Source organism: Lactuca serriola, chromosome 8 (assembly GCF_051521515.1).
Source record: "Lactuca serriola cultivar US96UC23 chromosome 8, Lser_US96UC23_V15, whole genome shotgun sequence".
NCBI lineage: Eukaryota > Viridiplantae > Streptophyta > Magnoliopsida > Asterales > Asteraceae > Lactuca > Lactuca serriola.
Window position 1 is genome coordinate 139,301,904 of NC_136415.1, and position 22,499 is coordinate 139,324,402.

A 22,499-nucleotide genomic window follows, 5' to 3' on the forward strand; every position below is an offset into this window, starting at 1 on the left:
TCTACGATGATTAAGCTTTCCGGAATAATCCATTGAAGCTAGGGTTATTGCCGCATTAATGATTCCTAAACATCCAATCCTAAAGTCGATAAAATCATCCATCTCATGCTATTGATTTGAAAATTTGAATTGATTGAAAGAAAACGGCGAGAAAAGGATTAGGGTTTAAGAGAGAATCTACCTTTTAAGAGTTGGTGATTAAGTTTAGATATGATTATGATTCCTTATTTCTTGCTATGAAATTGCTAATTTCTTGCTATCGAATTTGAAACTGATTGCCGATAATTTTGTATATCAATTCAAACGTCAATATTAAAGCTGAAGCAGAGGGCATTTGGGGAAAATCACTTTGATATTTTGAGCGGGAAAAATCTATTGGGGAGGGCTTAGAGAATGACTGGCAAAAATCTACTTATTTATTAGATTAGGGGATATATATATATATATATATATATATATATATATATATATATATATATATATATATATATATATATATATATATATATATATATGTAGGGTTAGGTTCATTTGAGACCACCTATATTTTGTGAGACCGTGAGGCGCATTTTTTATTTTTTTTATATTTTTTTTAGTTAATTCAAGTTCCGAAAATAATATTTAAAAAAGGAATTTTTTGATTTTTCCATTTATTTTGCATTTTAAAATTATTTTTAGAATATGTACAGTGTAATATTCTATTTAGAATATTTCACGTATTTAAAAAAAATAGATTTTATTTATTTATTTTTTATTTTTTTTAGTTAATTCAAATTCCGAAAATAATATTTAAAAAAAGAATTTTTAGATTTTTCCATTTATTCTGCATTTTAAAATTATTTTTTAGAATATGCCAGTGTAATATTCTATTTAGAATATTTCACGTATTTTTCAAAAAAAAAAACAGATTTTTTTTATTTATTTTTATTTTTTTTATATTTTTTTTAGTTAATTCAAGTTCCGAAAATAATATTTAAAAAAAGAATTTTTGGATTTTTCCATTTATTTTGCATTTTAAAATTATTTTTAGATTTGGTCTCACGGTCTTACAAAATTAGAATGGTCTGAAATGAACCTAAACCTATATATATATATATATATATATATATATATATATATATATATATATTATCAATTTATACAATCACGTTTCAATTTATGGTGGTATGTTAGAACATCAAAAAAAACAAACAAATCTTTGTGATTTGATTTAGAATTTAGATTAAAATAAATCCTTAAAGAAACAAACTTTTGTATGCTTGTTTGAAGCTGATCCAGGTGCCAAGAAAGTATATAAAAAAAAAATCATGCAACATTTGTAACGTAAACAACCGAAAAATCAAGAGTTCTTGTTGGGTCTGTTTGATTTGGTGTCTCTGCGGATCCGCAGCCTTTTCACAGAGCAAAGAAACATCCTGAAAAGAAATTACGAAAAACAGAGTCGATGTCAATCGTCAAAGAAAAATACTATTAAAACAATTTTTGTTCGTTTGTGCTGGAATCTGAGGTTAAAAAGGCAGAAAGCTTACTGCCATGGAACGTCTCCAACAAGCATACAGTCGCCATCTTTGTCTTCATAAGTGAGCAGAAACTCTGATGTTCCGTTGAATAATCTTGAGGATCCTACTGCAAAACAATGGAAGCTTCAAAAGATCAAATTTTGATCAATATATGAATATGAATGTGGGTTATGATGAATAAATCGTAAGCTCGACTTACGACTTCCATGGAACATGTCCTCCAAGGTCTGAGCTAATGTTTCGTAGGAGGTGTGAGCATTGAGATCGAGTTTTCTCCCGATTAGGGTTCCATCAATGTTCACCTTTACAGATAGATAACCATTGGTTATGTCGTTGTTTACTGGTCTTGAACTAAACTCGTCGTGTTCCGGCTTAATCCGGTTAGCCAATATTGGATTCCGATGAGCTCTTCCTATCGGAGGCCATCCAACCACACTTCAAGAACCCAAATCCCCATTAATCCATATCCTTTTTGATAAAAGAAATTAAAAAATTAGATTTAATTACCTGGTAGCATTGGGAGATGAAATAGAGTCAACAGCAGCTCTCTTGGTACCAACAATGGAGGAACTGGGGATATTCACAGAGGAAGACGAAGAAGACGAACAAGAAGAGAAACCTTTATCACTCAAGATTCTAGAACCTTCTTCCTTCGTCTTCAATCCACCACCGATACTCAAGCCTAGCCCCAATTCAAGACCACCACCATCATCATCATCGTTATCATCTTGGTACGATGAACAAGATTCTAGAACCATATTATTGCTGTTGTTCTCTTCGTCATTTGACATGGCCACGATTGACCCACAAGACGCCACTCCTCCTCCGCCACCACAGCCGTCGGCGCCGGGAATTCGACACAGTAAGCCAAGACTACAGTCCATTTGTCAAGAGCGTTGCAACTGAAGGAAGCTATTTGAAGGTGAAGAGGAGAAAGAAAACAGGTCCAAAGAAAGAAAGTTGAGGAAGATGTAGATGTAGGTGTAGGTGTGGGACCCGTGTGTCGGCTTCGTGCGCCTTAATTCATGATCGGTTTATAGGAACAAGTCCCCATCACGCACAAACACACACTTCTTTGTTTCCATTTGAACCAGACACTCTGCCCCCGCCATGAAAGAAAGCCTTCCGGAATTTCCCTTTTTCGTCAAAAGTACAACTATTCATGCAATGTATACATGACTACATGTACATGTGCCTGTACAATACAATACAATACTGTACTGCTAGTCATTTCATTCAGGAAAGGCTCCTAAAATATTATTTGTTCTTCAACTCTACCGAGTTAAATGAAATAATAATAAAAATATAAAAAAAAACATTACTTAAAAAGGGAGGACAAATCAATAAAAATAATCGAGACAAAGTTTCACAACTGGCCTATATGGTTTTAGAAAGTGACACTTTCAAAATATCTTTCTAAAGTGTTACACCGATGATTTTTATGGTTCAAAATCAAAGAATGGTAAAGTCATTTTTGTTAACTTTGTTAAAAATAAGGGTTAAACATTTGTTAAATGACCAATTTACTCCTGTCATTGTATTTCGATTTTATCGTATTTTACATTTAGCAATTTATTATATTGGAACTTTCAATCGTTACCCTTACCCACCCTTTTCCGCCTCTGTCCACCACATTTTCATCTTTACCTCGTACTTCTCCTGCATCCTCTTTGTCCGTCTATCCCCATCATCTTTATCTAAAAAAAACAATGGATAATGAGGTAAGAAAAGACCAACAAATTGATCAGAACATATTTTAATTTTTGGGTTACATGGGAATTCCCAAATATAATGAAATGTATCACAAGTTTGAAACTAAAGCCAATGATTTCAAGGGAAGATTCATCTGTATTGGAAAATTGGTGGTCTCGCTACCAGCATTGTAAGGACTAAGGAGACACATTCCGCTTCTTTTTTCCGAGTCAACTTGGGCGAAATAGGGTTCTACCGGGAATGTAAAAATAGGAAAGAAATAGACAACACCAAAGTTCGTCATGAAATAAGGGGATGTTAAATCTGGTCAGCAATAAGAGCAACAACATGATGAGATTGAATTAAGGCATCAACTTAAGATTGAATGAAACCATAAAAAAAGCAGCATCATGAAAGTAATATCCTTCTGACATCATAAGTTTCTTGTAAGACATCCCAAATTTCAAACCAATTTTTTTAAATATATTTAAACAACACCAAAACCACCTTTTTCAAAAGTACATTAAACCCATTTGTTGAATATAATAAAAACATAGTATCAAATCAGAGTTATATCATAAATTTAGCGGAAGTTTCAAAGCAAATTGTTCACGCCACACTCTTCATTTTCCATTTAAATAACCTGAAAACATTGAAACTTAAAAGAGTAAGCATAAAGCTTAGTGAGTTCCCCAATAAACCATATATCATATCATACATGTAATGCATACATACAAAGGTTCATAGTCACCACTAAGACCTCAGTGAGCTTATAGGCATGAAGCCCTCATCTCAGTCCGACCTGTTACACTTGCAGCCAACTTATAGTAAACACCCGAGTGGGCCTGTAGGCACAAAGCCTTCATCCCAACTTGACCTGTTAGACGTCCACTTATCCTCCTAGTGGGCCTGAAGGCTTACACCAACTTCCCTTAAGATCCAACGCATACCACACTACAAGACAAACCAATCCTAATCATTCAGTCGTAACCTAACAATACCCAGCTGATGTGTTTATTTGCATCAGTAGTTCTAAATTTATAAGTCCTATCATATCTAAATCAGCTAAACACAAATAGACAGTGTACCTAGTCGCGAAATAGTATAGGTCAAGGTAAGAAAACTGCATCGGACACTAGGGGAATGAGTATGATTTCAATAAAAACTATTGCTACTAATTAAACTAAGAAAATACTTTAAATTGGAAGGGGGGGGGGGGGGGTTATCTGATTTTACACGTTCATAAAAAACTTAAATAATTAACCAGGGAAATTAAACTAAATACGATTACTTTAACTAAAGCAAGTAATTAGATAACGATTTTGAATCAAGATTAAAGAGCACTTGCATTTAGCTTTGAATCACCTTTCCTTTATGGTTGATTTCTTATGCAATAGATTATTTAGTTGGCTACCGAATTCTAAGGTTACTAGTTAACTTCTTCCGATTTCCTAGTGTTTATCAATTTATGAACTACTATTACAATGACCATGCAACAAGTGAACACTAAATTGATTTTAATCTAATCGGACTATGAATAACAAGATTTACAATTTGTTTATCTATGAACAAGACAATAAATCAAGCACCTAGCATTTGTATTTAATGCTCTCTAACAAAATAAAAGTTACTAATTATTACCATCAAGACAATAAATCAAGCACCTAGCATTTGTATTTAATGCTCTCTAACACAATAAAAGTTACTAACTATTACCACATAACCCTAGGATTTGTTCAATCTCTAGATCTAACAATTTAATGATCATAAATAACTAAATATCAAGTTCATGCAATTGGAATGGTCTTCTAACTGCACATAGCTTGCAGATAAGTGATAAAAATAAGAATTTTAATATGCTAAGTAATTGATCTATCAAAACAAGTAAAAACCAACATAAATAAATCTAAATAAATTGAAATCAACACATAATATCAAGGTTTATCTATGATAAATGAAAGCAAAGGGTTTTTAGCCCATAAATAAGCCAGAAAACAAAATAACATTGAGTAAACTAGATTAGACATGTCAAAATCCAGCAAACCGAATGATTTATTGCTTCTTGTCTTTGGATCTCCTCGAATCTTGTTCTCCAATCGATCTCTAGCTTTCTTAGGGTTTCTAAGAGGTTTTTGATCGTCAAAAGTCGTAGATAATCACAGCTCTATGCAACACCCCTCAAATTTTGACCTAATAATTGAATTTATAAGATTGCCTAAAATATGTTGCCATGTCGTGGCATCTTGTTTTTATATGTGCCCTCCAAGCTTGCCATGCGGATTATCTGGGAACCTTCTATTGCTTGACACGTCACCACGCCGTGGAATACATATGACCACAACGTGTCACATTATTTTTGCACATTTTCTTCCATCTTGATGATTTCTTCAAGTAATTAGCCTCCAACCTTGCATTTTGCTCAATTTTCCTTGAGAATGTCTTCGCTGCTACAAAAATAAAATATGAACAAGTTAAGTATCATTTATAACAAATAATGACTAAATGTAGCTAAAATACTTAAATATTGCATAAAATACATGAATATATATATATATATATATATATATATATATATATATATATATATCACCAAACAACTTACTAGACTAGACACACAATATCACAAACAATATAGTGAGAACACTCACCCGAATTAGAAAGTTAATTATCACATACTTGCATCCTCAAAGGAAAATCATCAACATGAACAAGTGATCAGTACTAATTAAAGGTCAACCCTGGGATCAAAACCCTAAATCCACTAGAGTTTGACCAAAAGTCAAACTAATAAAAAAGTAATGTCAACGGACCCACGCGGCACGCCAAGCACCTACACACGCCACGTGCACTACCCGACAAAATAGTAGGGTTTCATAACCCGAAGCACCGCATACACTATTCTAGACATCTTTGTTTTTTAAGTGCTTAATCCTTTAAGACAATGACTAATACTTTTCATAATCAGTCAATATAAGCACTTAATTGATAAGGTTTCTAACTTTGTCCACCAATAATGTCTAAATTATAAATCTTAAACCCTAGATTCAAAATGAGACAAAAGTCCAAAAACCAACTTGTATAGGACAAAAGGGACTCATTTATGCATTCCAAACGCATCAAACAATTCATAATGCATCACTAAACAACCTTTGGGACATGAAGTTCTCCAAACTACAAGAAACAAGACCATAATAGACCAAAAAGTGCTAACAACTTAAGATCTAGAAGATTAAGCCATAAAGTTTGGAACTTGATGACTTATAAAGGTCCAAGGAAATATGAGAAGGTTGAAACTAGTATGGATCTGAATTCATTGCACTCAAATCACCTTCTTCTTTTTTAGAATCAATATAAAAACTCAAAATCTTCAAAGAGGCACAAATGGAGGTTAGGGCTTGCTCTCTAAAGTTTTAGGAGGATGGAGGCTGGAGGATAATGAAACCCTAGAATTTAGAGTCTTTAAATAAGGCCCAAAACAAAAGACTAGGGTTTTGTGAAAGGGGCGGAGCACCACGTGCCTCACTTATGGACGTGTCGCGTCTACATGGCACTTTAGCGTCGCGTACTAGACTTGCACGCACTGTAATAGGATTCTTCGCAAAACCCCTTTTCTCATTTTCCTTAGAAATTACCAATTAAACTCATTTATGAACTAGACATTACATTTCTTCCATCAACTAAACTCTAAAGGCACGCTCCTTATACAACACCATTTTATTTCTTTCTTTCTTGTTTCTTCTATAAGTAACAATATATATTATTTTTCGGGCATGTTAAGATTGCTTCTCAAAATCCTTATTGACTTTTTGGAAAAGCCACAAATGCCTGAATTTTTGAAAAAGTCATTTTTTCACTAAAAAGTTAGTGTTTACCAAACAATTTTTTTTTAATTTATTGACTTTTTGAATAAATAATAAGTTAATGAGTCATTTTAAAAACCACTCCAAAACACCCCCTTCAAACTTCAAATTGTACATCGAGTCAACGAAGCAACTCTCGATCAATCAATCACATGTACGCACAAAATTCATGAATCGCAATTGTTGCAACTCATCATACCTATCTTTATCGTATATTGTGGACCATACAAGCTTAACAGATCCAACGCCCAACAAACTTTTTTTTGAGGAACGTCTCTGTATCTTCATAATGAATCTCGATTTGTAAATATGATTCTTAGTCGTTTTCATCTTCACTAAAGGATATATATGAGCCTTGTTGTATTTGTTCTTATGGGTATCTTGTAACATCCCAAAAATCATAGTAAAATTTTTCATTTTTCGAAACCATTTTAATACCCACAAGTCATACAAAACATTGTTTCCAAAAACATAGTTATCAAATTAGAGTGCCCAAAAACATATCTCAACATAAATCTCATGATGATGTGTACAATCACGCCTTTTTCTTGCCCTGATCACCTGATATACCTGAAGCCATAAAATCAAATTGTAAGTCAAAGTGTAACATCCGGATATCCAAGTATGGGAATTTGAGTATTTTATATTGGAGAATGAGGAGACTCGGCGAGTTGACGCCTCAACTCGTCGAGTAGGATCACGTTTTGGGGACCAGTTTAATGAAGGGACTCGCCGAGTCGGGTATTTGGACTCGCCGAGTCGGCGCTGTCAAGGAAAACCCTAATTGTCCGAGTTTGGGACCTATTTAAAGGCCCTTATGGCCTTCATTGGCGGCCACTTACACCTTTGAGAGATTCCTATCGAACCAAAGAGCTGAGAGAGTGAAGAAGAGCCATTTTGGAGCATTCTTGAGGTGGTTGTGCAATGGAGTAGTCATTTCCAGCAAAGGGAGGTCAAGGGGGGGTGTCGATTCAGAGCTTCTGAGCTTGCATCTTCACCATTGAGGTATCAAATCGTTCTCCCTTTTCTGTTTTGGGTAAGATTGGTGATTTTAGGGTTTTCTAGCTTTTTTTATGGCTTGAATTGTGGAGTATAGTGTCCCATTGAGTGTGAAGCCATAGATCTGGACCCAAAGAGGTCCAGAGAGTCCCTTCCATCCTGCTTTATGCATTCTATTTGGAGTTTTGAGCTAGGGTTGTTATGTAATGGAGGGTTTCACCCAAATGAGCTTGTAGAACCTTGCATGAGTGCCCAAGGTTTGACCTTTTCGTGGTTATTGGCTTTGAGGGAGTTAGATATATGGTTTGGTGAAGCAGATCTGACCTCAGAAGGTCAGATGAGGGTTGTCATGGGAGCAACTCGCCGAGTCCATAGGCAAACTCGACGAGTCGAGTCGGGGTTGCCCCGCGTTTCGTTGCCGAGTAACTCGACGAGTGGAGAGGGAAATCGTCGTGTCTAAGAGGTTTAAAAAGGATTTAGAGAACCCGCATGGACTCGCCGAGTCACTCTTGTGTACTCGCTGAGTCTGGTTAGTGTTGACCGTTGACTTGAGTTGTCTTATGTTGACTTTGGGAGTTTTGGTCAACAGAGGTAATAGAGGTCAGGGAGGGGTAAAATGGTCTTTTAGCCATTACCTGACTAGAGAGGGAAAGAGTAATCGCCGATTAAATTAGAGTTGGGACTTCGAGTACTAATTAGAGATATTTGCCTTATGTGTTAGGCGGTGGTAAGTCCGAGGTTCGCATGTGCAGATAATTGCTTTCTGATTTCCAGGTGAGTCTTCTCACTATACTTTACCTTGAGTAGGTAACCAGAGTTATGTGACAGAGTATTTGTATGCTGTGTATGTTACTTGTTGTACTGCATTATTTCTATGTGATTTATGATGTGCATGTTGACAGAGTTAGAACCGGAAGGTTCCTAGAGTTAGAACTGGAAGGTTCACAGAGTAGGATCCACGGACCCACAGAGTTATAGCCTCGAGTGGCTAATATGTGTTATGTGTGGTATTTTGGGGAACTCACTAAGCTTCGTGCTTACAGTGTTTTGTGTTATGTGTTTCAGGTTTCTCTCAGGATCACGAGACGACACCGACTCGATTGTACACACCAGAGAAAGAGTCATGTTTTGAGGATCCTGGATTATTATGCAAGTGAAAATGGAGTTATGTTTTGTAATTCGATTATGAATGGGATTTTAAGCAAAGTGTTTTTAAGAATTAAACGATTATTTTTAAATGAAAAATTGTTTTGAAATTTTCGGTGTTACAAGTTGGTATCAGAGCCTTGGTTTGAGGGATTCGGATGCGCCTTCGGGTAAATCTGGACTCAAACTGAGGAAGTAAGAAAAGTTTTCAAAGAAATAATTTTCTAAAGCGAATAAGAGTTCAAAGAGAAATCGAGAAAGAGTAGTGTGTACAATCAGCCAGAGCCCGAACGGTGATTTCCCAAAATACCCTTACTTTTGTGTTATGAGATATTTATGATGCACTTTATGAGATATTATTGCATGCTAGAGACAGGCTAGGTATTCCATATCTTAGGACTAGAGTGGCCTGATTTGTGATGCCTTAGCCTAGGAATTGCTGTTATATGCGATGTGCTTTTGAGTATGTGATGAGTGAGAATATTTAGTTGGAATCCTTTAGGGGATTTGAGTAGAGGAGTAATCTAGGGGAGATACCTAGATAAGTACCGTGGTACTTAGAGAAAGAATAGTCAAAACCCATGAGGGGAAGAGTTGTAGAGTTTGGTGGTACTTTCGAGGATGAGTAGAGCAAGCGGAGTTATCACCCAGAGTGAGTCATATATATTCTTCGATGCTCGAATGCTGCTTGCTTCGTGCTTTGTGGAACTCTCGATGATGGGAGTCAGCTACCAAGTGAATATGACGATATTCAGGAGGTAGATGGCTGGCATCATTAGGAGCTCTTCAGCAGTTGATGGCAGAGAAGTGTGGGAATTTAGGAAGAGCCTAGGGAGTAACCTTAGCCAGATGAGTGCGCTGGCAGAGTAGAGAATTTCGCTGGGGAGCGAGCGTGCGACGGAATTGGTGAATGAGAAGGTCGAGCAGCTACTTAGGAGCTCCGGGATAGTCCGTGTGGAAAGTATGGATAGATGTGGCAGGTAGTATGAGCCCGTACTACTGAAAGTAGAGGACCCATACTTGATATAGGGAGTATTCTGAAGGTTCTAATGAGCGGATGGAGGAGTGATGTTATGGTTCGAGTACCATACATCGAAGCGTATTGAGGAGTGATGTTATGGTTCGAGTACCATACATCGAAGCATATTGAGGAGTGATGTTATGGTTCGAGTACCATACATCGGAGCAGATTGAGGAGTGATGTTATGGTTCGAGTACCATACATCGAAGCATATTGAGGAGTGATGTTATGGTTCGAGTACCATACATCGGAGCAGATTGAGGAGTGATGTTATGGTTCGAGTACCATACATCGAAGCGTATTGAGGAGTGATGTTATGGTTCGAGTACCATACATCGGAGCAGATTGAGGAGTGATGTTATGGTTCGAGTACCATACATCGGAGCGGATCGAGGAGTGATGTTATGGTTCGAGTACCATACATCGGAGCAGATTGAGGAGTGATGTTATGGTTCGAGTACCATAAATCGGAGCAGATGAAGGAATGATGTTATGGTTTGAGTACCATACATCAGAGCAGATGGAGGAGTGATGCTATGGTCCGGGTACCATACACCGGAGCATATTGAGAAGAGATGTCATGGGATGAGTACCATGGTTCGTAGTGAATGATGCTTGTGGTTCTCCGGTTATCCGGTCACGATTGATGAGGTAGAGATTGGACGCTATGGGTTTTAGGCCTGTGGGCCATGATTGAGTTCGAAGAGGCGTCCCTTGAGAGGGAGGTCGAGAGCCTTTCAGAGTATTTTGGTAAGGAGTCAGAGGGAGGGGAGACTTTCGGTCTGAGTTGAGCAATCAGTCGATAGAGGAGATGTCACATTCTATGACCTGGGTGGTGCTATTTATGTTCATGTGCGGAACATGAGAGGCATGATGTTTAAGTTTTGGGTTTGGGGTTAAACCCTGCAGGTTGTCATTGATGATGATTTTCCATCAGAGTATCAGGTAGCATGTGTGCCGCGAGGCAGTGATTTACCATGAGCAGATAGTTAGTTGGGACTGAGATAGTCGAGGACCACGTTACACCTATTTGAGTATAGTAGGGTGTATTGTAGAGGTATTAGTGGGGAGTCCAGTCGAGTTAATCAGTGCAGTGGTTTTTGTATCTATGTTGGGTATTGAATATGGGAGTGGGTCCCTGTTCTTGGGATGATCCATGTGTTGGAACGTCGGTTGATGAGTCGAGGTGGGGGAGTATGATGATTTCGTGGTCCAGTCTATGAGTCAGTGATGTTATTGGACAGTTGAATTGTTTGGTATTGGATTGGTACGAGACTTGGAATTGTTGGATAAGGTGTCTAAGTCCATAACTATTTCGGGCTTGTACTTGACCCGACCCGGCATGGTCCATTTGGGTTGCATGGCACCATGCAATTGGATAGACTAAATGAGAGAAATAACACTTGGAGATTATTAATATATTATAAGTTCTAATATATTAATAATATTATTTGATTAGTTGATCAAAGAATTAATTTGGAATTAATTAAGTGATCAAAGGATAACTAATTAAATATATGGGTTGATTATGTAAATCATTCATATCTTGTATAGTGGGCTAAGAGGCTCCATGGATTATCAAGTTGGGTTCTACCCATAGGATGCTCCATGGATGCTCCATGGGAGTTACAAACCCATGGGTCATGGAAATGAAGAGTCATGACACATTAGGGTTTACATGGTGTAACCCTAGATGTGCCAACACTATATAAGAGTCCCATTCTCCACAAAATTGGCTACACAAGTTGAACACTAAGAAACTAGAGGGCTTGGCCGATTTTGAGAAGTGTGTGTTATCTCAAGAGTCTTTCCAAGAGCATTTGGTGTTGTGTGAAGCATTTGAGGCATCACACTTGGGGTGCTAGGCTCACAAGGTTTCAAGGAACACAATCAACAACAAGGTAAGTTATTCTATCTATGATTCAAGTTAAAATTGTTCCCCATGTATGCTAGATAGGAATATAACCTTGGAATTCAACTTTGCATGATAATTAGACAAACATAGATCCAAGGTTATTAGGGTTGCATGTACACTTAGGAAGTGTTAGAATGCTCAAAACCCATCAGTGGTATCAGAGCCTAGGCTTGTTTGTTTGTTATTTGTGCTTAAAAGTTGAAGAAAGTCGAAAATTCTGCTGTCTGACTGATGGACTCGGCGAGTCCATGGGGAGGACTCGTCGAGTCCATGTGTATCTTCAACCTACTCGGCGAGTAGGTTTATGCACTCGGCGAGTAGGGTCGACAGAGTGCAGAATTTCGACTTGAGTTGCTGGAAATGGATTAGAATCATTACCCTAAAATGTTTTGGTACTTGAAAACTTATTTTAGAAGGTGTAATGTCTTTTCTAACTCATTTACAACAACAAGTTATCAAAATTACAAAGATTAAATGTGATTTTGATTCTTGAAAGTGTTCATATTCATATTCTTGTTCTTATGATGTTTAGATGATCATAGGAATTATTTGTAACCTTTGTGGTAGATTAATTCATGATCATAATGTGTTTTAATGGAGTCCATAACTTGTCCTCAAGTTATGGAAAACCAAAAGTCTCTTGGATTAAAAACCATTAAAAGAACACAAGAGTTAGGAAAAATGAAAAGTCCTCATTTTATTACTCTATTAAACTCATAAGTTACAAGAAGTGAAAAGTTTTGAAAGTTTACAAAACTTGCCCTCAAGTTTTGGAACAAGTAAAGTTAAGTTAAAACTTTAGTTCCAACCCCTAGAATTTTAAAAGTTAAAATTCAACCCTTATACTTATATTATTATGATTTAATAATTATATATATATATATATATATATATATATATATATATGTATAAGAACAAAGTCGTCTTACCGCTAGTACGCCTCATTCACGAAGCCGGTCTATAAGGTGGGTATAAGGTTGTTGCCTATAAAATGGTGACTTAATGGGTGTCCACTCTCACCCACCGCTTGCTTGATCGGTGGAGGGTCGTTAGCCGAACGGGTAAGACAAGGACTTATTAATTCTCATTCAAAGTATGATGAATATTATAAAGTAACTAAATGTTTTATTAAATTCCCAATCTTAGTTACTTTAGGAAAAATGTGAATAAGGTGCTATTCCATGAAATTACACTTTACACTTTGATTAAGTCGTTGGTGGAGCGTGTGTGGTTAACCGACACACTAACTTGGACTTAACAAGGTAGGTAAAGGGTGACTTAGGGTTTATTATAGTATCGATGGAGCATGTGTGGTTAACCGGCACATCGATTGAGTGATAAACTTTAAGGGTACCAAGTGATTTGCATGGTTACTTCACACCTCGTTTTGTGATCCTCGGTATCCCAGTCACAAAACTTGGAGGGCACGCTTGAGATTGAAACATGCCTTTGAAAAGTTCATTGAATCTCAAAGAATCTAGGAATTTCTAAGAATCATTCAAAAACCTAATACTAAAATATTGCGGTTTTCGTGGTGGAAATTGGTGAATCGTCATTCACCTACCTTTCAAATATGATATAGCTTAGATTACGGCATACCTCTTCTAAGTTATATTATATTGTGATTGGATCCTAGCCTTAATATTACATTTGGGTGTTTTATTAAGGGCTCTCTTATATCTAAACTAATCTTGTCTTCTTTCCTTCAGATGTCTTTCAACAATGCTTCTGGCTCTAATCCTAATGGCTCCTTTACCCTTATGAACTTGTGTGGGAAAGTCACCTTTGATGGATCCAACTTCAATGAGTGGATCAGAAACATCAGGATGATTACCCGCTACGAGGACAAAGAATATGTCCTTGACAAGGAGCTTAAGGAGATTGATGAGTCCACTGCAACTCCTCAGGAGATCGCTGAATTTCGGGCACATGAAAGGGATGCTACGAAAGTAGCTTGCATCATGATGGCCACGATGACAGCGGAACTCCAAAAGTCTTATGAGGATTTCTACCCTTATGACATGCACCAAGATTTGATGGAAAGATACCATCAAAGTGCAAGACAAGAGAGGTATGAAATCATCTGCTCCATGATAACAACCATGATGAAGGACGGGGAATCCGTCACGAGCCACATGCAGAAAATGCAAAGGTATGTGGATCGTTTGCTGAAGCTTAATGTGAACTTCCCGGAGGATCTTGCAATAGATATTATTTTGCATTCCTTACCATCGTGCTATGATCAATTCCGCATGACATATCACATGAACAAGGAAGAAGTCACCCTCAGCAAACTTCAGGGACTTCTCAAGACCGCAGAATCAGGTCTTAAGGGGAAGTCGGTTGCTATCACTCCTACTCAAAACTCTACTCCGGTTTTGGCAATCGGGAAAAGTTGAGGGAGGAAGAGAAAGAGCTCTTCTAAGGGTACCAAGGCTCGGACCCTTGATGGCTCTTCTTCAAGTGGAACCAAGAAAGGTTTCATTACTCCTTCTTCTGACCCAAAAGAGGCTGAATGCTTCTATTGCCATGAAAAAGCTCATTGGAAGCGGAACTGCCCAAAATACCAGCAAGATGTGAAGGATGGGAAAGTTAAACCCAACCATGCAGGTATTTATACTATCATTTCTAATAACTCACCCCATTCTAATTCTTGGGTCCTTGATACCGGTTGTGGTATTCATATTTGTTGTGACTTGCAGGGACTAAGAAGAAGTGAGGATGTGGAGCAAGGAAGGATAAACTTGATCATGGGGAATAGGAAAGCTATACCTGTTACCAAGATTGGAGTTTATACTTTATCGCTAAGTAGTGGGTTTAGTTTAGATTTGAATAAGTGTTGTTATTCGCCAGGAATGGCAAGAAATATTATTTCCTTTCATGCTTTGTACAAACAAGGGTTTACCTTTTCATTTAATAATGAAGTTGGTTCTATTGATGCTTTCTTTAATAATGTTCTTTATTTTAAAGCATTACCTTGTGATGGTGTGTATGAAGCTGTATCTGTTGTAGATAACTTAGGAAATAATGTTTTGTGTATTGATTCTACTAATAATAACTTGGATAAAGCATCTTTATGGCATTGTCGTCTTGGACATATAAGCAAGAAGCGCATAGGCCAACTCCAAAAGGATGGAGTCTTGGAGTCGTTTGACCTAAAGTCAGATGATAGTTGCGAATCATGCTTACTTGGAAAAATGACAAAGTCACCCTTCACAGGTTCGTGTGAGAGGGGTGAAGGTTTGTTGGACCTTATACACACGGATGTGTGTGGACCATTCAAACATGCCACAAGGGATGCTAATCGTTATTATTTGACTTTTACTGATGATTATAGTAGATATGGATATGTCTACTTGATCAAGCATAAGTCAGAGACTTTCGAGAGGTTTAAGGAATTTAAACAGGAATTCGAGAATCAATTGGGCAGGAACATTAAGATGCTTTGATCCGATCGTGGTGGTGAGTATCTTAGTTCAGAGTTCCTCGACTATCTAAGGGAATGTGGGATAGTCTCACAATTGACACCTCCCAGGACACCACAGTTGAATGGTGTGGCTGAGAGGCGCAATCGAACCTTGTTAGATATGGTTCGTTCCATGATGAGTCGAGCTACGCTACCAATCTCATTCTGGGGGTATGCCTTGGAGACTGCCGCCCGTATTCTTAATCTAGTCCCTACAAAGAAAGTTGCCAAAACTCCTCACGAGATGTGGACTGGTAAAGTACCTAAACTAGACCACATCAAGATTTGGGGTTGCGAGGCTTTCGTGAGACGCGAGACTCATGATAAGCTCGAACCTCGAAGCGAGAGGTGTATTTTCATCGGTTACCCACAGCGATCCTTTGGTTACCTCTTCTACAGACCTAGTGACAATGTGGTCTTTGTAGCAAGAAGAGGAGTCTTTCGAGAGAGAGAATTTATAAGCCAAGGAGACAGTGGGAGGCAAATTGATCTTGAAGAAATTCAAGAATCAAGCGGTGAAGGAACTTCAAACTCTAGCCCTCAACCTGAGGAGGAAACTCCTGTTGAGCCAATTGACAAATCTGTACCTCTGAGACGTTCCACGAGAGTTAGGAGTGCACCTGAGCATTACTATGGATTCCATATTACTGCAGAAGGTGAGACACTTATTAGTGATGAGACACTAGTAAGTCAAGATGACCCTAACAGCTACGAGGAAGCCATGGCAGGCCCCGAGTCTGCTAAATGGAAAGAGGCTATGGATAGCGAGATACAATCCATGTATGACAATCAAGTTTGGAACTTGGTTGAAAATGTACCAGGTCGTAAGACAGTAGGGTGCAAATGGGTCTTCAAGAAGAAGACCGACATGGATGGTAAAGTACACACTTATAAGGCTAGACTGGTTGCAAAGGGCTTCTCTCAAATTCCTGGAGTGGACTATGATGAGACCTTTTCTCCGGTAGCCAAGATTAAGTCTATTCGGGTTCTGTTAGCCATAGCTGCATTTCATGACTATGAAATATGGCAAATGGATGTCAAAACCGCTTTCCTTAATGGAAAGTTGGCTGAAGATGTTTACATGAGTCAGCCAGAGGGTTTTGTCAGCAACGAGTACCCTAATAGAGTGTGTAAGCTTGAGAAATCTATTTATGGATTGAAGCAAGCACCTCGCAGATGGAATCTTTGCTTTGATGAAAAGGTCAAGGAATTTGGCTTTTCTAGGAGTGAAGATGAATCTTGTGTGTATGTCAAGGCTAGTGGGAGTATAGTTAGCTTTTTGGTATTGTATGTGGATGACATACTACTCATAGGAAACGACATTCCAACCCTGCAGGAAGTAAAGTCCTGGCTTGGGAAGTGTTTCGCTATGAAGGACCTTGGTGAAGCTGCCTATATTCTAGGGATAAGAATCTTGAGAGATCGGAGTAAAAGACTAATTGGACTTAGTCAGAGTACCTACTTGGATAAGGTGCTGAAGAGATTCAGCATGCAGGACTCCAAGAAAGGAGAGTTACCCATCCAGAGTAACACCAGATTGAGTAAGACACAAAGCCCTAGCACTAAGGCTGAGATAGCAGAAATGAGTCGAACACCTTACGCTTCGGCTGTAGGATCGATCATGTATGCTATGACGTGTACTCGACCCGATGTAGCTTTTGCCTTGAGCATGGTTAGCAGATATCAGGCGAACCCTGGCAAGGCACACTGGATTGCGGTAAAGAATATCCTCAAGTACCTGCGGAGGACTAAGGACTGGGTTCTTACCCTCGGTGGGAGTGATGACTTGAGAGTTGTAGGGTATAGTGATGCTAGCTTCCAGACTGATAGGGATAATTTCTGCTCTCAGTCGGGCTGGGTCTTTACCTTAAACGGAGGAGCAATTTCTTGGAAGAGTTCCAAGCAAGAGACAGTGGCAGATTCTACTTGTGAATCAGAGTATATTGCAGCTAGTGAAGCAGCAAAGGAGGCGATATGGCTGAAGAACTTCATTGGAGACCTTGGAGTTGTACCAGCTATTAAAGAGCCAATGGAGATTTTCTGTGATAGTGAAAGTGCTGTTGCCTTAGCCAAGGAACCAAGGGATCATGGGAGATCCAGACACATTGACAGAAAATACCATTTCATTAGACATCGGATCGAAGAAGGACACCTCGTGGCAAAGAGGGTATCATCAGATGAGAATCCGGCAGATCCCCTCACAAAGGGATTGACTCGGGTTAAGCATCTTCAGCATGCTCGGAGCATAGGGCTGAAGGATGATATTAGATTTAGTAGTTAGATAATCTCGAAATTTGTAAAGTGTAATTGACATTAGATGATGAATAAAACATGTTTTATTTATGAGTAAAGTGTTGCTATCTCTTGTCAATCGTTTACTATATTTCTTTTTGCATGTTTTGACTTCCAGAATAATTTTGTTTGGTATAACATATTATTCAAACCTCCACAGTCGGTCATATGTTGGAAGTAGATATGAATCAAGACTGTCATGTTTGGTTGTAGAGGTCTTGGACAAGGCTACAACAATCATGAGTGCTCATAAGTTCTGAGCATTGGATTCAACCCACGCTCACTGGAATCACTTCATGGAATTTCATCTCGAGTGATCGTGAGACGGTAATATCATATAAGTCTTCAAACCTAGAGATATGATTTGTTACTTACAAGTTGGTTATGCATTGACTGTACGAAACCGCATTAGTAACTCGATGTTATAAAACGTACTTTTGTGTGTAATTCAATGAGTGGTAGAACAAACATATGAGTCGAAGTTTATCTGTTCCTTCTTGGATTAGAAGCTGATATCTGGGCCCCTCGATGTTTTTGTTTTGACCCATGTACCGGGCCCGGTCAGAACTAAGTTGATGTGTTCAATTAAGTTCTATGTCAAACAAATCGGAAATCGGGAAACAAATGCTGGACAATAAGCAAGACATGTTCCATGTATTTGTCCGGCTGATATCTAGAACAGAGAATTATATGATCACTTTTCTTAAATGGCGTATCATCATCTTCTCAGTTCCGCGAGACCTTGAAAGAGCTACGATTGCCGGTCGGTTCCTGAAGTACTAGAGATATAGTTATTAGACTTATCCAAGTGGGAGACTGTTGGATAAGGTGTCTAAGTCCATAACTATTTCGGGCTTGTACTTGACCCGACCCGACATGGTCCATTTGGGTTGCATGGCACCATGCAATTGGATAGACTAAATGAGAGAAATAACACTTGGAGATTATTAATATATTATAAGTTCTAATATATTAATAATATTATTTGATTAGTTGATCAAAGAATTAATTTGGAATTAATTAAGTGATCAAAGGATAACTAATTAAATATATGGGTTGATTATGTAAATCATTCATATCTTGTATAGTGGGCTAAGAGGCTCCATGGATTATCAAGTTGGGTTCTACCCATAGGATGCTCCATGGATGCTCCATGGGAGTTACAAACCCATGGGTCATGGAAATGAAGAGTCATGACACATTAGGGTTTACATGGTGTAACCCTAGATGTGCCAACACTATATAAGAGTCCCATTCTCCACAAAATTGGCTACACAAGTTGAACACTAAGAAACTAGAGGGCTTGGCCGATTTTGAGAAGTGTGTGTTATCTCAAGAGTCTTTCCAAGAGCATTTGGTGTTGTGTGAAGCATTTGAGGCATCACACTTGGGGTGCTAGGCTCACAAGGTTTCAAGGAACACAATCAACAACAAGGTAAGTTATTCTATCTATGATTCAAGTTAAAATTGTTCCCCATGTATGCTAGATAGGAATATAACCTTGGAATTCAACTTTGCATGATAATTAGACAAACATAGATCCAAGGTTATTAGGGTTGCATGTACACTTAGGAAGTGTTAGAATGCTCAAAACCCATCAGGAATGACTAGAGGCAGTCGTGACGAGAAGTTCTTGAGGATTTCATCTGAGGTTCAGAGTTATGAGATCGATTGATTTCCTTAAAGGGGATTATCGAGCGTTGTGTAGCACTTTCCAGGGGCAGGTGCGTTATTGCTGGTGAAAATAGTTCGTGAGGTTGTTGATGTGTCAGATAGTGATGGTTCAAACCCTAAGTGGGGGAGAACCGGGTGGTTTATTGAGAGAACCAGAGATTTGTGCAAGAGCAGTTAGGGGTTGGATACAGAAACTTGCGGCTTGAATTCATGAGATCAGGGTCATTGGTGATCAAGGAAAGGTGCAGGGCGAGATGATGCATGTGGTATATGTCTGAGAGAAGGATGGGTGTCCCCACGGCGGGTGGTCAATGGTCAGGAATCTGGTGGTGGTCAGAGTCGTTTCAAGTGGAAGACTCATAATGATGGCATGGGCAGTTGAGAACTTCTGGGTTGAAATATGGGTAGAAGATTGTCGAGTAGCCAACTCCCGGGCTGGGATGTGTATTCTTGCTTGGATTTTGAGCAGTAGTGGAAAGGGTTTCGGAGGATCATCAGTGTGTTCTGAAGGGTTAGCGCCTTCCTTGTATTCCAATTGAGTGTTTGGATGCACTGAAGTTGCGCATTGAGTGAATCAGGAAATTATTATGGGATTCATAGGAAATGTATTGTTGTATGTGTATGGTGCTGGGAGTAAGGGAATCAGTGGTAGAGGCAGGACATTGTGATGCTCTGTTAGGGTGTTCCGTGGTTTCCGCGTATAGCGTCCCGATTTCAGAGTTATTTAGAGTCTTGGGTTTAAGATGACTAGTGATGTATCATGTATCCACGGTTTCAGTGGGAGCCCTTCGTGTATTGTCATCAAGAGGGATTATTTAAGGAAGTGGATCTCCGCAGAGGTAGGTTCTGTGTTATGGCGGTTGCCACCAGAGTCTGTAATGCATATCAGGGCAAGTGTGTGTGTAACTATCTATTATAGTCTTCGGTGCATGAGTTAGTGAACATAGTGTGGCGTTGTAATGAGAATGAGAGTATAGGGTGAAGCTACGGGGAGCTGTAGTATTCGCCAGTCAGAGGGTGTTGTGATGCTACGGGGAGCCGTAGTACTCACAAGTCAGAGAGAGAGAGAGAGTCGTGATGCTACGGGGAGCCGTAGTATTTGCCAGTCAGAGGGTGTTGTGATGCTACGGGGAGCCATAGTACTCACAAGTCAGAGGGAGGGAGTCGTGGTACTACGGGGAGCCGTAGTACTCACTAGTTAGTTGGCGTTGTGATACTACGGGGAGCCGTAGTACTCATTAGTCAGAGGCTGTTGTAATGTTGTGGGAAGCCATAGTACCCACTAGACGGCAAGAGAGTGTGATGATGGAGTGTTCTCCGATAAGTGCATGATGCAGAAGAGTTTTAGGCTTGAGTAGCCCTAGTGTTGAGTTTTTGGATCCTAGTGGTTAAACCGGGGCGAGATTGGGGTCTCCGTCTCTGTCGGGAGGGTCAGCGAGGCGCGCGGGAGAATATGCGCAGCAGACACTAGAGGTTAGAGCTGAGTCGATCTTCGATTGGATTGTATGTTTTTTATGAGGAAAAAGGGAATTTCGTGACTTGCGTGTCACAGGGCCGTGATAGTGGTCACGGGGAGGAAGTTAGTGAGATGTTTTGGATCATGTTATGTGTGACCTTTGGGGGTTCAGCTGTGGGGCCAAAAGCTGACCTGGTGCTCGGCATTGAAGATGAATATGAGAAATGAGCTAGAGTTTACCATGGTGATGTCTGCGGACACTTCAGAGCGAGCGAACGATTCAGATGCTCGAGGATATGTTTCGGGCATGTGTATTAGATTTCGGGGGGGAATTGTGGCCCGTATTTGCCCTTGGCAGAGTTTTCCTACAACAACAGCCATCATTAGTGCATCAGTATGCCACCCTTTGAGCTGTTGTAGGGAAGGGAGTATCGGACCCCATTTGCGGGGGAGAGGTAGAGCAAAGTGTGATGGGAAGTACAGAGATCGTGCTTCAGACATCAGAGCAGATACAACAGGTCAGGCAGAGGTTGTTGATGTTGGATTAGTGTCTAAGTCCATAACTATTTTGGTATGTACTTGACTCGATGGTGCATGGTCCTTTTGGGTTGCCTTCACCAAAGCAACTTGATTGGAGAAATAAATAAAGAGAGAGGTTATTATGATTTATTAATATGTTATAAGAATAATATATTAAAGGAGAAATCATATTTGTTTAATTAATATTGGTCAATAATTAATTAAGAATTAATTTTGTGATAAAATGTAATTAATTAAACTAGAGGGGCTGAATTGTAATTATGTGATAGTTGCAAAATAGGGACATGGTTATCCTTGTTAAAGGATGGATGAATTCAAGGATAAGGATATCCTTAAAATCATCCAAGTTCCAAGAGATAGGGATTTTCAAGGCTTATCTTATGGTTGCTTGATGGGCAAGTAACTAGATAAGGATAAGGACTGAAACCCTAATCCCAAACCTATATGAAGACCCCTAAGGCCTTAGGATTTCGTGCACTTGATCCCTAGAGCATCTAAGGACGAATTTCTACCTCTCTCCTCTCTCTTTATACCTTCTCCATTTGCTCTTGGTGTTTGTGAACCATTAGAGGAGTGACACTTGTGACTCTAAGCCTACCAAAGTCAATACAAGGAGATTTGGGATTGTTATTGCTACATAACAATCAAGGTAATATTATAAACCTATTCTTATGTTAATATGATTACTTATATGCTAGAATTAGGGTTTTATTATGTGTTCATAATGTTGTGTATCTAATAGTGAAAACATAGATCCAATGCTAGGGTTGCATGTACACATAGGATTGTTTGTATAAAACCCATCAGTGGTATCAGAGCCTTTGGTTAACTTGTTTTCAATTAGTTTATTCAATTGTATGAACTTGACACATTAGGGTTTATTGCCAATAAACCCTAGGAGGCTAGGGTTTTTCGAGA

At 38.8% G+C, this 22,499-nt stretch overlaps 1 protein-coding gene across 1 annotated transcript; it reads right to left on the bottom strand.

The window, feature by feature from the left end:
* Positions 1 to 1,183: 1,183 nt before the first annotated feature.
* LOC145068519 (auxin-responsive protein IAA12-like) lies at positions 1,184 to 2,505 on the bottom strand. The gene is made up of 4 exons (XM_079015492.1): positions 2,028 to 2,505; positions 1,720 to 1,955; positions 1,530 to 1,626; positions 1,184 to 1,415 (listed from the first exon to the last, which is right to left on the bottom strand). Exons 1-4 carry the CDS (start codon positions 2,402 to 2,404, stop codon positions 1,340 to 1,342), a joined length of 786 nt encoding a protein of 261 aa, XP_078871618.1. The 5' UTR covers positions 2,405 to 2,505; the 3' UTR covers positions 1,184 to 1,339.
* Between the last annotated feature and the right edge of the window lie 19,994 nt (positions 2,506 to 22,499).

Bases quoted from the DNA above. Each gene is read 5' to 3' on its own strand.
- LOC145068519 (XM_079015492.1), bottom strand. From the start codon at position 2,404: ATGGACTGTAGTCTTGGCTTACTGTGTCGAATTCCCGGCGCCGACGGC. The intron at 1,627-1,719 runs GTAAGTCGAGCT...ATTGTTTTGCAG, and splicing joins GGACATGTTCCATGGAAGTC to TAGGATCCTCAAGATTATTC. The intron at 1,416-1,529 runs GTAAGCTTTCTG...ATTTCTTTTCAG, and splicing joins GTTGGAGACGTTCCATGGCA to GATGTTTCTTTGCTCTGTGA.